The sequence below is a fragment of the Podarcis gaigeae genome (assembly GCF_964106915.1).
Source record: "Podarcis gaigeae genome assembly, chromosome: 9".
In the NCBI taxonomy this organism is placed as follows: Eukaryota; Metazoa; Chordata; class Lepidosauria; order Squamata; family Lacertidae; genus Podarcis; species Podarcis gaigeae.
This window is the reverse complement of record NC_139685.1, coordinates 42912687-42925197: the sequence shown is the minus strand read 5'-3', so window position 1 is coordinate 42925197 and position 12511 is coordinate 42912687. Positions and strand designations below refer to the sequence as shown.

At 42.5% G+C, this 12511-nt stretch overlaps 1 protein-coding gene across 10 annotated transcripts in view; it reads right to left on the bottom strand.

Moving 5' to 3' along the window:
- SLC10A7 (solute carrier family 10 member 7) overlaps positions 1-6805 on the bottom strand; it is a 125127-nt gene extending 118322 nt beyond the window's left edge. For 5 of the 10 annotated variants that reach the window (XM_083755892.1, XM_083755894.1, XM_083755897.1 and 2 more), the window contains exons 1-2: positions 6124-6549; positions 431-513 (exon numbers count right to left, since the gene is read on the bottom strand). In XM_083755892.1, the coding sequence (XP_083612018.1) occupies positions 431-513; positions 6124-6223 (183 nt within the window). In that variant the 5' untranslated portion in view covers positions 6224-6549. Of the gene's footprint in view, positions 1-430; positions 514-6123; positions 6576-6604 lie in introns of those variants that run through there. The other 5 variants (XM_083755896.1, XM_083755898.1, XM_083755899.1 and 2 more) reach the window with 5 other exon arrangements.
- Positions 6806-12511: the final 5706 nt, after the last annotated feature.

The following is a 12511-nucleotide window of genomic DNA, read 5'->3' as shown; positions in this document are numbered from 1 at the left end:
AGTTTACTAGCCACATGCCCATACTAGCAGAATCAGCTCTGAAACACCTGTGTTACCAAAATTAGAGTCGCCTGATCACAATTCTCTGGGACCCAAGTTCCATTTGAATCAATAAAATGACTCCAAGTAAATACTTTGCAAATGACCCACTGTAGGATTGCAGGTGTAGACTCAACACAATCCATACAGATAATTTCCATGTTAAACTAATAGCAAAATATCAAGTTTAATACAGAAGCAATAAGGGACCTTGTGACAGTCATTTATGGGTACAGGGATGTAATCCATTACATCTTTTTCTCCCACTCTTGATGCATATAGTCTCTTAAAACTACAAGCACATATTGACGGCTGTTGGTACTATGCCATTAGCAGCCTGATGCTCCCATCAACAAAAAAAGTGAGAAAGATTAACATTCATTTGCAGTACCTCAGTTTTCAACGAGAGCCCACTGTTAAAGAATATAGCTGAAACAGCTATGTATGTGATGGTGATTTCTGGTTTCAGTGGTCCTGAAAATACAAATACAAAAAATAAACAAAAATAAACCAAGACAGCCAAGATTGATTTCCACATAAGACTTACAGGCCCCTCCACACACACAGTGGTTCCCACTGAAGACTATATGAGGTTAAAACCAAGCTTACTGGCTTCTTCTCTTCCCATAGCCAAGAGCAGAAGTGCAGAAGCAGCCCAGCTCTACCAGAGTGCAGTCAATGCATTCAAGATCAATATGAAGGGTTATGATTCATATACAAAGGAGTGACAGAGACAAGGAAGTAATAAGATTTGGATATTGCAGAAACAAAAATCTAACAAACTTGTGATCTAAAGAATAAAAGCAAAGGCCTTCTTTAACATTAACCCTCCCCTGTAAAACCAGCTACGAAGAAAGCCCTAGCTTTTATAATTAAAGGTAAAGGTAAAGGGACCCCTGACCATTAGGTCCAGTCGTGATTAACTCTGGGGTTGCGCGCTCATCCCGCTCTATAGGCTGAGGGAGCCGGCGTCCACAGACAGCTTCCGGGTCATGTGGCCAGCATGACTAAGCCGCTTCTGGCGAACCAGAGCAGCACATGGAAACGCTGTTTACCTTCCCTCCGGAGCGGTACCTATTTATCTACTTGCACTTTGACGTGCTTTCGAACTGCTAGGTTGGCAGGAGCAGGGACCAAGCAACGGGAGCTCACCCCGTCGCGGGGATTCGAACCACCGACCTTCTGATCGCCAAGTCCTAGGCTCTGTGGTTTAACCCACAGCGCCACCCGCGTCCCAATTGCAGCTTTTACAATTACTTCTTGTAAATTACTGTAAGTTAGATTCTGTGCTGTCCTAATGTGTATTTTCAATAGGGGAAAATAGGGGTACATATCTGGACAAGCAGTTGAAATCCAGCTCCTATTGATTTTAATCTTTGCAGAGTAATCCAGCAAGTCCAAATACAAAGTCAACAATTCAATATCAAATTCACACATAATGAATGGGGGATGGGAATCACTACAAAGATGATGATAGTGGAATACTTGAGCTATATAGTGCCCTATAGTTCACAAGAGATGTACACAACATGGAATAGAAAGTGGGTGGGACGAGAAAGTAGTAAGGAGCTTCTCCATGCTTGCATTAATGATGTCACAAGCACTGTCCAATAGGCCCTCACACTATATGTGCAACAGCATTACGGGAAGTACTTTTAATTGCACAGTTTGGCTAACAGGCGAAAGAACTGCATTCTCTCAGCAACAAAAAATTGTTCTTTAGTTTTGAAGAAATGAGATAACCTAGACCTCTTTTTGGTTCCTTGAGAGATGTCTGGCTCACATAATAAATAAGCAGTATGTTTCAGTGCCAGGCAAAGACCTTTTTATTCTCACAGGTCTTTTAAATCTGATGCTTTTACCCTTGTTTCACACCTGGAATGTTTTTGTTGTGGCTTTGATTTTAGTTCAGTTTTATATTAATTGTTTTAATGCTACTTTTTAGAATTGTGTTTGGTATTTCATTGTTTTTATTATATGCTATATGTCACCCAAAGAACTTTAGATATTTGGCAACCAAAAATACAGTAAATATTGTGCATTTGTTATACTGTTAACAGGAAAAACAGAAAAGCTATTGATGTTCACTTCTGGCTGATACACTGAATAAATTCAAATAATGTTCCCTCCCCACACCTCCTTAAGGTATGTGGATAGTGTTCCCTTAGGAGTGTCATTAGTGAGTTTTAGGAAGTTTTCCATTGTTGTTTCTAGCAGAACTGAAAAAGGAAGGACCGCAGGAAAAGTAAAAATTTAGAGGTACTATCACTGTTTTGACACCATGGTAATTGCTCCAGCTGTACTGTTCCTGCTGGTTCATATGGCCTAGAAGTAACTGGTGTGGGATGAGCATTATGGAAAGACTGGTGCACTTACTGGTAAATGGCTACTGTTCTAAGTCAGTGCTAATCACTCACAAAATGCTATGCCTCAAAGCATCCTTAGCACGGCTGTAATGCTGGTACAATCAGTTGTAAAAATCAATTAAAAAGTGTTTCATTAACTACGTAATTGTTTCATGAACTTTTTTTTATGTAAGCTGCTTAGAGATTGTTTTTATTTATGAAGTGGTATATACCGTATTTTTTGCACCATAACACTCACTTTTTTCCTCCTAAAAAGTAAGGGAAAATGTCTGTGCATGTTATGGAGGGAATGCCTACGGGTAGCATGCCTACGGATTTTCCTCCTCTAAAAACTACGTGCGTGTTATGGTCGGGTGCGTGTTATAGAGCGAAAAATACGGTAAATCATGCTAAAGGAAATAAATTTAAAAGTCCCAATTAATTGGCTAGCACTTTTTTAAAAAGCTTATCATTAATACAATTATACAAATTGTAGGTAGCAAACGCTATCTTAGAAGAGGCTTTCTTCTTTCTCAGATACATCACACATGCACATCAACTCGAGAAAAGAAATATGTGCCTTGGTTTATAACTACTGTTTTTATGTATATGCCAATTGTTTCACATTTAATCAAACAATCAACACAGTCAATTTCTCTAACTGGGCAACAGAATGAATCCTTAGTTGACACTATTTTTGTACACTTTTTTGAAATGTAATGTTTGTATTCTATGTTGAGATTCCTGCTTTGCAAGGGGCTGGGCTAGATAACCCTTGGGTGATCCCATCCAACTCTACAGTTCTGTGATTCTGTTATTTATCCTGAACACCAGACAAACGATCCTCACATTTCACTGAATTGACATACAGGCAAATGTGGAAGTATCACCACTTTATGTCTTCCATAAAATGCATCAGAACCTCCTGGGAACCAGTGTTTTCTCAATGGAGCAAAGCAATTCTTCATTACCAAAACAATGAAACACAACATGCTACCTACCACAGAACAGATTACTAGCCATTATTAAGCCAGATTTCTGACTCAGGGTTAATTACAACATTTCTAAATTCAGGTGCAAAATATATGAAGTCATGGAACTGAAGATTAAGAACCCAAGAACTTCATGTCCAGGTTCCAGCCTTCCACTGGGCAGTATAAGCCAACCTGGCAGAAAACTAGATTGGAAAGTGTGCTCTTAACCTGCAGTCAGATATAGGGAAAGAAGTGGTCTCCTGGACATAAAAGTTCCTTAATAAATGAAGAGTGATTAAATGCAATGCTCAATACATTTGTAAACAATTGCTGGCCAAAAACCTTGAAAGAATAACTGCCTAAGACTAGTTAGCCCGGCTACTGAAAGGCTGTCAAGCTTACAGATGGCAGAAGACCAGTGATACATGACAGATGCAACTGCAGGAGCCAAGTCTGGATCACCACAGATAAAATAAAAAGTCACTGAACTGAGTGGGAATTACATCAGTAAATGTGCTCCAATGCACTGAAGAGGAAAAGGTATGTGACAAAATGCCCCACTGTCCAGTTTAAAATTACTACTTTAACAGATAATCCTCTTTAAACACTGGAGCACTCCCATAGTAAAATCTGCAGAATTAAACTCATAGCATTATTTAAAATATATTTTTGTTAAGCTCTACACAAAAGTTAGCAGCTCTTCCTACAAAGCCATGTGCTATGAGACAATAAACATTTTCTGGGATATCTAAAAACTGGCCACAAAATTAGAAGATAAATAGAACAAAAAAGCTAAAGCAAGTGGTTGAATCTGCAGACCAAGTAAGCTATACATTTTATATAAGTTTTAGCTAAAAGAGCCATTTGCCTTGCATCAATTTCAAAGCTTTTTGTTTACTGCCATTTTCAAAACATGACAGCAATGTCCTATGCATGTTTACCTGGAAGGATAGGTGACCATATGAAAAAGAGAAAACAGGTATCCTACAATTTTAACAGAAATCTGTGTAGAAGATATTTCAGCAAGTATAGCTTTGTCAGAGCTGCATCCACTTCTTACATCTTGCCACTCCATTAGGGACAAAATGAGTAGGACTTACTTTCATGTATACATGCATAAGATAATAGGGAGGGGGAATTCTATGGAAATTAAGCTAACGTGCATAAGAAAAATGTCAGTTTGCATCCCGAGGGAGTGATCTAATTTAGCAAGTTTATTTTACTTGCATTTAGTAAAGAAAACTTTGAAACTGCCAAGTTTGCCTTAACTGTATTTGCAATTGGACACCCATTCATTTTTTCTAATGAACTCCTGAAACAGAACATTTTATGCAGATAAAAATTAAGCATTTGGAAATTTTCCATCCCACATCACTGGCACACACTAATTGAGAGGATATGGCATTAAGTACTCACCAGTACATTTTAAAATAAAAAGGAAGATATTCCTACTCATATTTTTGACTCAGTGCTCAATATTTCATTTTGACACTTGAACAAGAACAGCTTGTACATTTATGGTATGTCAAAGGCTATTTAGCAAATCCACAAACTGAGTCTTAATATTCAAGCTTCTTTCTTTGTGCAGCAGACATAGACAGTATTACTGAGTCACAGGCAGTCTATGTGCTTTATTCACAACAGTTTTTGGTGGTGTGTTCAGAACCTATATGCTTTTAAAAGGGCCCAATGGTAATGAAGTTTGCTCTTCCCCATAATTTGAAGAAAACAAAACTAACACAACTGCTTTATAAGCTCACTCATGCACTAGGGGAATGGCTATACATAATTCATGCATTCCAAGTAATTCTCTCCAGAAGAGGAGTAATTATCCCAGATTCAACAGAAGTAATTTTCCCAGGTGAAATGGATATAGTACGTGGAAGTAAGGAAGTTGCTCCCTGTTAACAAGTGTATTCGTTTAAGTTCATTGTTAACTCAGTCCTCACGGATGTGAAAAACTACCTCCTCTGGATTATGTTTTACCAACTATTACTGTGAAAATTATTGATGCACACATACATTTTTTAAGGTGGGAGCATACAAGGATTACATCAAACCCAATAATTTCCCAATCTGGGAATGACTTCCCCCTCTCCATGTTCATTTACATAGCCTCATAGCAGAACAAGAGTTTCCAGCTAGTCAATGTACTTTTAAGGTTCTACACTGGCTGGGAAACAATAATGGATTTGGGGAGTGAGGGAGTTAAATCCCTGTCCCTTTTTTTGCAACTGCTTGGTGCTTGCAGTTATCAAATTTATTATCATTTTTTTAAAGGAGTCCACGTATCTCCTTCAATGTTATCTGTTGCTGGGACTTAATTTTGCTCAACCCGCCCCAGAGCTCAGCCCCTCCTGCTTGCTGGGTGTCACCACGCGGAAGTTGGGTCGTCTCGCTCGCTCCTAGTGTGCAACGTGTCAACGCAGCTCCTCTGCCGAAGAGTTTTGGAGCGCTAAGGAAGAGCTATACTAAACCTCAGAATGGCTGCAGCGGCCAAAAAAAAGAAGGGATCGGATAGCAATCCCCAAGCAGCGTGCAGATATTCGGGCCGTGGGCTTCCTCCAGTTCTGCTACGGTGTGGAGAGCGCAACACTTTGCAATGGACCCCATATACCCGACACCCGACTTTTTAATACATATTTAAAAATCCCAATTTCCTCTTTGTTTGCAAACAAGCGAGTTGGGGGGCATGTGAGGGGGGGGTGGAATCCAGGGCTGACACGCATTTCATGAGGCAACGGCATGCCCACGGCCAGACTTACCCCCTTTCACCCCAAAGGCCGGCTCCAGCTTGGCCACCGTGATGACCAGGACTATTCCGAGAATGAACCAGTCTTTCCTCAGCCTGTCCAAAAAGCCCATGGTGGCGGCGGCGTGGCCGCGAGACTCCCGCGGCTGCAGGCAGCTAGGAAAGGGAGGGGAGGAGGAAGGCGGGGAGTTGGTCAAGACTTTCCTTTGGCCCCTCCTGCAGAAGGGCTGTGCAGCATGGAAGCAGCAGCAGCGGGGCTACTTAGAAGCTGCTCCCGCCGCCGCCGCCGGTAGTAGGAACAGTATCCAGTGACAGGAAAAGTCTCCCTGAAAGCCGCCATCACTACCACGCGCCTACTAATAGACTCGCACCCCATCTCTGGAAGCCGGCAAGCGACGAGGTACTGCGGCGGCTGAGGCTGGACGAGGGCAGAGAGATGCCGGCTCCCGAGAAACGCCCCGAAGCCCGCGGGGAAGCTCTTCAGCAGCAGCAGCAGCAGCAGCAGCCACCGCGTCGCCGGCATATAGCGCGAAAGAGCCCGTCAGTCAGACGGGAGAAAAAGGCCCGCGTCCTCTTTCCCTCACAGCGGGAAAGGCGCGCGAGAGAGAAACTCCCGGCAGCCCCTTCGCCCGCCAACGGCGCGCGGGACAGCGAGGCCCCGTGCCTGCTCGTGGGGGAGGGAAAAAGGCAACGGTAACCTCGCGAGCGGCGGTTGGTGCGGGGCTGCGCGCTTCTTCGAGACTTTACGCCCGTTCGCCGACGCGACGCGCTTGACGTGGGGAGGGCGGGGCGGAGCTTTCAGTTTCCTGGAGTGGGACGCGTTTCCCGGGAGTTGGGCTCGTGGCGAAGAGAGAGGCAGGATTGGCTGGCCGGGTTGTGCGGGGCGGGGCCTGCTTCTCGGGCACCTGAAGGTGCAAAGCGCGCCGCTATTGAGGGTTTCCATATTTTAAAGCCAGGTCGCTGCCGCTTCGGCTATGAAAGTTCTAAGGAAGTGTTGGCTGATCTGGACGGGCTGCTAGCGTTGGTGCAAACGGAATCCCCAGTCTGGACCCCTTGCGGAGCAGAAGCGCATCCGCTCCCCACCACAAGAATGCATTTGGAAGCTTTACAGAGGAACGGTCTAGAAATGGTTGCAGATAAACGTTGCAAAATAACGCATTGCTGTTAAACAGCAAGCAATGCTGCCCCCTCAAATGGGGGGTGGGGAGTGTGTGTGTTGAGATTCCTGCACTGCGGGGAGTTGGACTAGGTCAGGGGTCTGCAACCTTTTAAGACAAAATGAGCCACTTGGACCAGTTTCCGAAGAAAAACAACTGGGACCTGCAAAACACGTCATTATAAAAATAATTTTTTGTCACTTTTTTATTATTTCTTTGTTTGACCCCTCAGAATTACTCCTCCTCATAGAAATAAACGTTAAATTAACAAGTTACCTTTTTGTGTGTGTGTTCTTCACTCCCCTTCAAAACAGTGACCAGCGTACATGCCCCCTTTCAATGCAGTGACCAGCGTACATGCCCCTTACAATGTAGCGGGCGGGCGGGCGGGAAGGTGACGTCGGGACGGTGCGTGACTAATGATGTCACAGCCAGTACAGCGCCCACCACAGTGGGGAGTGTCGGGGCGCACAATGCGCCTCTTCCCCTCGCTAGTATCCGCCCCGGAGCCGCGGCAAAGGTGTAAAAGAGCCACATGCGGCTCCGGAGCCGCGGGTTGCAGACCCCTGGACTAGGTGGACCCCTTCCCACTCAACAATGTGGATCCTGCCATCTGAGACCGTCGCAGTGGATCCTGCAGCATCTGAGTGGGACTTCAGAATTAACATGCTTAGGATTAATACAGAAGGTGATCTACTATATTGGGGAAACAGAAGTGTGAGAAAGGAGAAGCGCTCAAATCTTAATTGTGGGTGTAAGCATATATATAAAAAAGGAAGATACCTTTGTTTATAGAAGAGCATGTTTTCTACCGGTTGTAAATCCATCTCCTGTTGGAAAAAAGGATAATTTAGGCATTGTAGGGCCAAAGCTGATGTGCTTTCAAGCGTATTTGCATTAAGAGAGAAAAATATTTCTAGGGGACAATTCTAGATCCAGGTGATCTCAGTGGCTAGGGGTACATTTTATCAGGTTCAGCTAGTAAGAGAGCTGAGGCTATTCCTAGATTGAGGAATGTGTGGGGCTACCCTTGAGCTTGCACAGAATGCAGTGTCTAGGTTGCTTGTGAGGCAAACTACCACCAGCACATAACACCTAGTCTGTGGAATTTTCACTGGCTGTCAATCTGCTACTGGGCTAAATTCAAGGTTTTGGTACTAATATATAAGGCCCAATGCAGCCCAGGTCCTATTTCCTTGAGGGACTGCCTTTTCTCTTATATTCCCAGTAGAGCAATGCCTTCTGCAAAGAGTTTCTCCTTAAGAGTCCCCAAAGTAGCAGAAGCTCTCCCCATAACATAGAGTTATGGTTAGTGTGGCTGCTTCTGTTTTGTGGAATAGCATCCCTGCTGAGATGCAATAGGTGCCTACTAACTTTCTGAAAACAAGTGAAGACATTTTTGCTCCAACAGATTTTTCTAGCTGGATCAAAACACCTCTTCCCTTAGGTTTAAAAACAATACAAAATGAATGTCTTTCTATGGTTTTGTTTTGCATTGTATATAAGCTATTTATAGCTGTTTTTATATTATGTTTGTAAATTGTAAAAAGTGATTCATAAATTAAATGAACAAATAAGAATATATATATATTATAGTGTTACCTAGCAGAATTTCTCTCTGTATCCTCTGTGCAGTTTTGTTTTGAAGTGTATGTATATTCTGAGCCAGAGGCTGATTTGCAAAGTTTTTCTGTATTTGCATTCAGACGGGGACAGGGGGACACAAAAGTTGCTGACATAGAGCAGCTGTTCTTTGGCATTTATGCTTTAGTGTATGTATATATGTTGAAGGTGTGGCACAACCTCTGTGTGATGGTTCACCTGTAACTATCAGGGATGGACCATGACTCAATGGTAAAGCATATGGCATTACATGCAAAATGTCCTCGCTTCAATCCTCAGCATCTCCAGCATGGTCAAGAGAGACTTCCTGTCTGAAACCTTGAAGAGCTGCTTCCAGCCAATATAGACTGTACTGGCTATGTGGACAGATGCTCTGACACGGTATAAAGTAGCTTCCTACCTTGCTAATTCTTCCTGCTCCCACTGAGTGGAAAGCACTCTTAGAGCTTGTCCTTTCAGGAGCGCACATAATGCATATACCAAGCAGTATATAAGCAACAAGGAGCAATGCATTAAGAAGGAAAACATTAGCAATTATACTGGAGCAGAGGAGCCAGCTCCTGGGGCCGAGGTCCCTTCAGCCACCACAATAAAATATTTGAGGGGGCTGGACCCCCCAAAGTTGATGGGCATTGCCATTCAGTTGCTGTGTGTGCGCCACGTCATGGGATCAATTGTGTAGGGTGTGGCTTACCTAGCCTCCTACCCAATATTTTGTTCAGGTTGGCAGCCCTGTATTGGAGTGAGAGACAGGAAATAAAGGTCTAGACAGCAATGCAGGTCTATGCAGCTCTACTCAGTGAGGCTTACATGCAAGTGGCTGGGTAATACAGTGGTACCTTGGGTTAAGTACTTACTTCGTTCTAGAGGTCCGTTCTTAAACCGAAACTGTTCTTAACCTGAAGCACCACTTTAGCTAATGAGGCCTCCCGCTGCCGCCGTGCCGCCGGAGCATGATTTCTGTTCTCATCCTGAAGCAAAGTTCTTAACCCGAGGTACTATTTCTGGGTTAGTGGAGTTTGTAACCTGAAGTGTATGTAACCTGAAGCATATGTAACCTGAGGTACGACTGTTGAATGGCAGCTTAAAGGCAGCAACCATCAAAACTTAAAACTGCTTAACTGCCTGACCAAACAGTAGAAGCAAAGGATTCTGGTTGCTCGCCTCAGGGAAGCTATCCATTTCTTACCATTTTTGGTGCTCCAAATTATGTTATCTGTGTTTTATACAGTCCTATATTTTGTTATTCACCTGTTTCAGATAAGTAGCAAGTGTTTCTTGGGTGAGCATCCACTAACTGCTCCTGCCCACTCATTCAATTTATCTCCTAGCCTTAGAGTTTGCCAGCCTTTTATGGCTAGAAGAGAATGCTGTGCTCTTTGAACTGGTAACTTGAGTTCTCAGTTGCTCTTTCCTCCTCACAGATCAGCACTTCTCTGAGACTAGAAAAGGAAGAGACAGGTCTGCTCTGCTAAGTCATCACAGTTGCAGAAGAGGGGGATAACAGGCAGGCTATACAAGTCTCTTAAAAAAGAAAAGAAAAAGACTGCTTTTCACATACGGTAGCTACCGTATTTTTCAAAGAATCAAAATTGGTATACAGCCAGAATCAGAAAAGAATTAGCTTTAGGGTAATGACTAATTCAATAATTCTATAAAACCATTAGTGGCAAATACAACGCTCTGCTACTGAAAGCCTTGACCTGACTGGATTCTGAAACATCTGCCATTCCTTGGGGAAAGGGCACACCTATTATAAACTAAAGACAACTTAATCTCTTGTGATTTATTCTGTTTCATTATGTATGAGTTCCTGCTGAATAAGATTGCTCCCAGACTTAGGAAAATATATATGATCCTCTTCTGTACTTTACCTGAAAGTCAGTGGGCTTATTTCAATGTTAAATAAATCTCTGCTAATAAAGCATATCATAAAATACTCTCTTAGAACATGTATGTGTTGCCATTTCTTCATTGTCCTTCAGATCCTTCCTCAATATCCATTTCTGTAAAGCCTCTGGCTTAATTTCTTAATCTCCATTTTCAAACATCAAAATTTAGGTAGTGCATTTTCTCACATTCATCCCTGGTCCTTTGTGTCCCTTGCCCTAAGCTCCCGGGCTCCTTTTGTTTCCCACATTGTCTTTTTTTACATTGTAAGCCCCCTGGGGGAAAAGACCTTTCCATTTTTGCCAATGAAACTCTGTAAGCCTCCATAGATACTGATAGCACAATATAAACTCCTCCAAGCACCAGTACTGTACTTCATTATTATTTTTTTATTTGTTTGCTTTCTCGAATTTGCATGAAATCAGAGTGCAGCCCTCATTGGAGAATTTATAGTGCCACATCACAGTCCTCATTTGCATGGTCAAGGTGGGGCAGGGGAGCAATAGAGAAGGCAGGAATAGAGAAAAACAAAGGGGAGGAAATGCCGGTTTTGAACAATAGCAGAGGTTTGAGAAGTGTGATGGAAGGGCGACACTAGGATGGAGAAGTGGCCATATAAACAAGGGTTGAGTACAACAACAAGGGAGTTGGGAAAGAAAGGCTGTGTTAGCGTTTTAGTGTTAACTTCTGTGTTGTAACAATCTCTGCTACTTTTCCTTGTTAAAACTGGTGTGTTTGTTTTTAAAAATGGCCCCTCAGTGTTGCTCCAGCCTTGATTTTCTCAAACTTCTGCTGTTGTTTGAGTACAGTGAGAAGGAAGGAACAATGAAAGAAAACATTTGACTCTTTTAAACTTCTCCAATCCTCATGTGTGAAAGAGAAAAAATTTGGAGGCCTCAAATATCATATTAGCATCCTGTAATGATATCATTCCAGAGCTGCAAAAAAGGGAGAAATTGTCAACTAACTGGCAAAGCACTTTACATAGCTGTAGAGCTGTGTTCGGGTTGGTCAAGCTATGGAAGGATGTTGTTTTAATTATCTTTATTGAATATTATTAAAAATCCTTGTTTCATTAGCTAATTGGTTTAAACTGTTATTCTGCTAAAATATATCTGTGACTGTCAGGAGTGATGTGTAATGGTTTCCTTCAGTGGTGATCTGAAGTCCTTGACCTTCTAATTCACATCTCTCTGAAGTAACCTGGCTCCTTATCCACATGACCTACCTTACGATCAAATAAGTACACAGTTAAATGATTTCCACGAACCCACCGAGGTTTTTAAGCCATACGGCAGTGGATGTCAACTGGTTATGCGTTTAGACAGCAGAGATTTCAGAATAAAGGAAAGCAGCTCACAAGATAAAGAGAGCTTAAATGAAAAGAAGAGGTGGTGGTAAATAATTTAACTTGGAAAGAACAAAGATAGTCAAAAGGAACAAGATAAAGAGAGATATTAATTATGAATAGAGAAGTTGAGGAAGAAATCTAGAATTGTATGGGAGACAGGTTACAACCCATTTTTATTTCTCACAAGCACTTAATGGCATAAGTTCAGTCCCACCCACCCCCAGCCACTGAAAGGAATTGCTATAGTGTTCACACTTTCATAAAGTAAAAATCTATGCTATATTAGGGAAATGTAACAGCAGGAATGTGGGCCTACTTGAAGGTCTGCCTCTATATGTATCTACCCAATGCATTAAGATCTTCAGTGAACTCCTATGGGT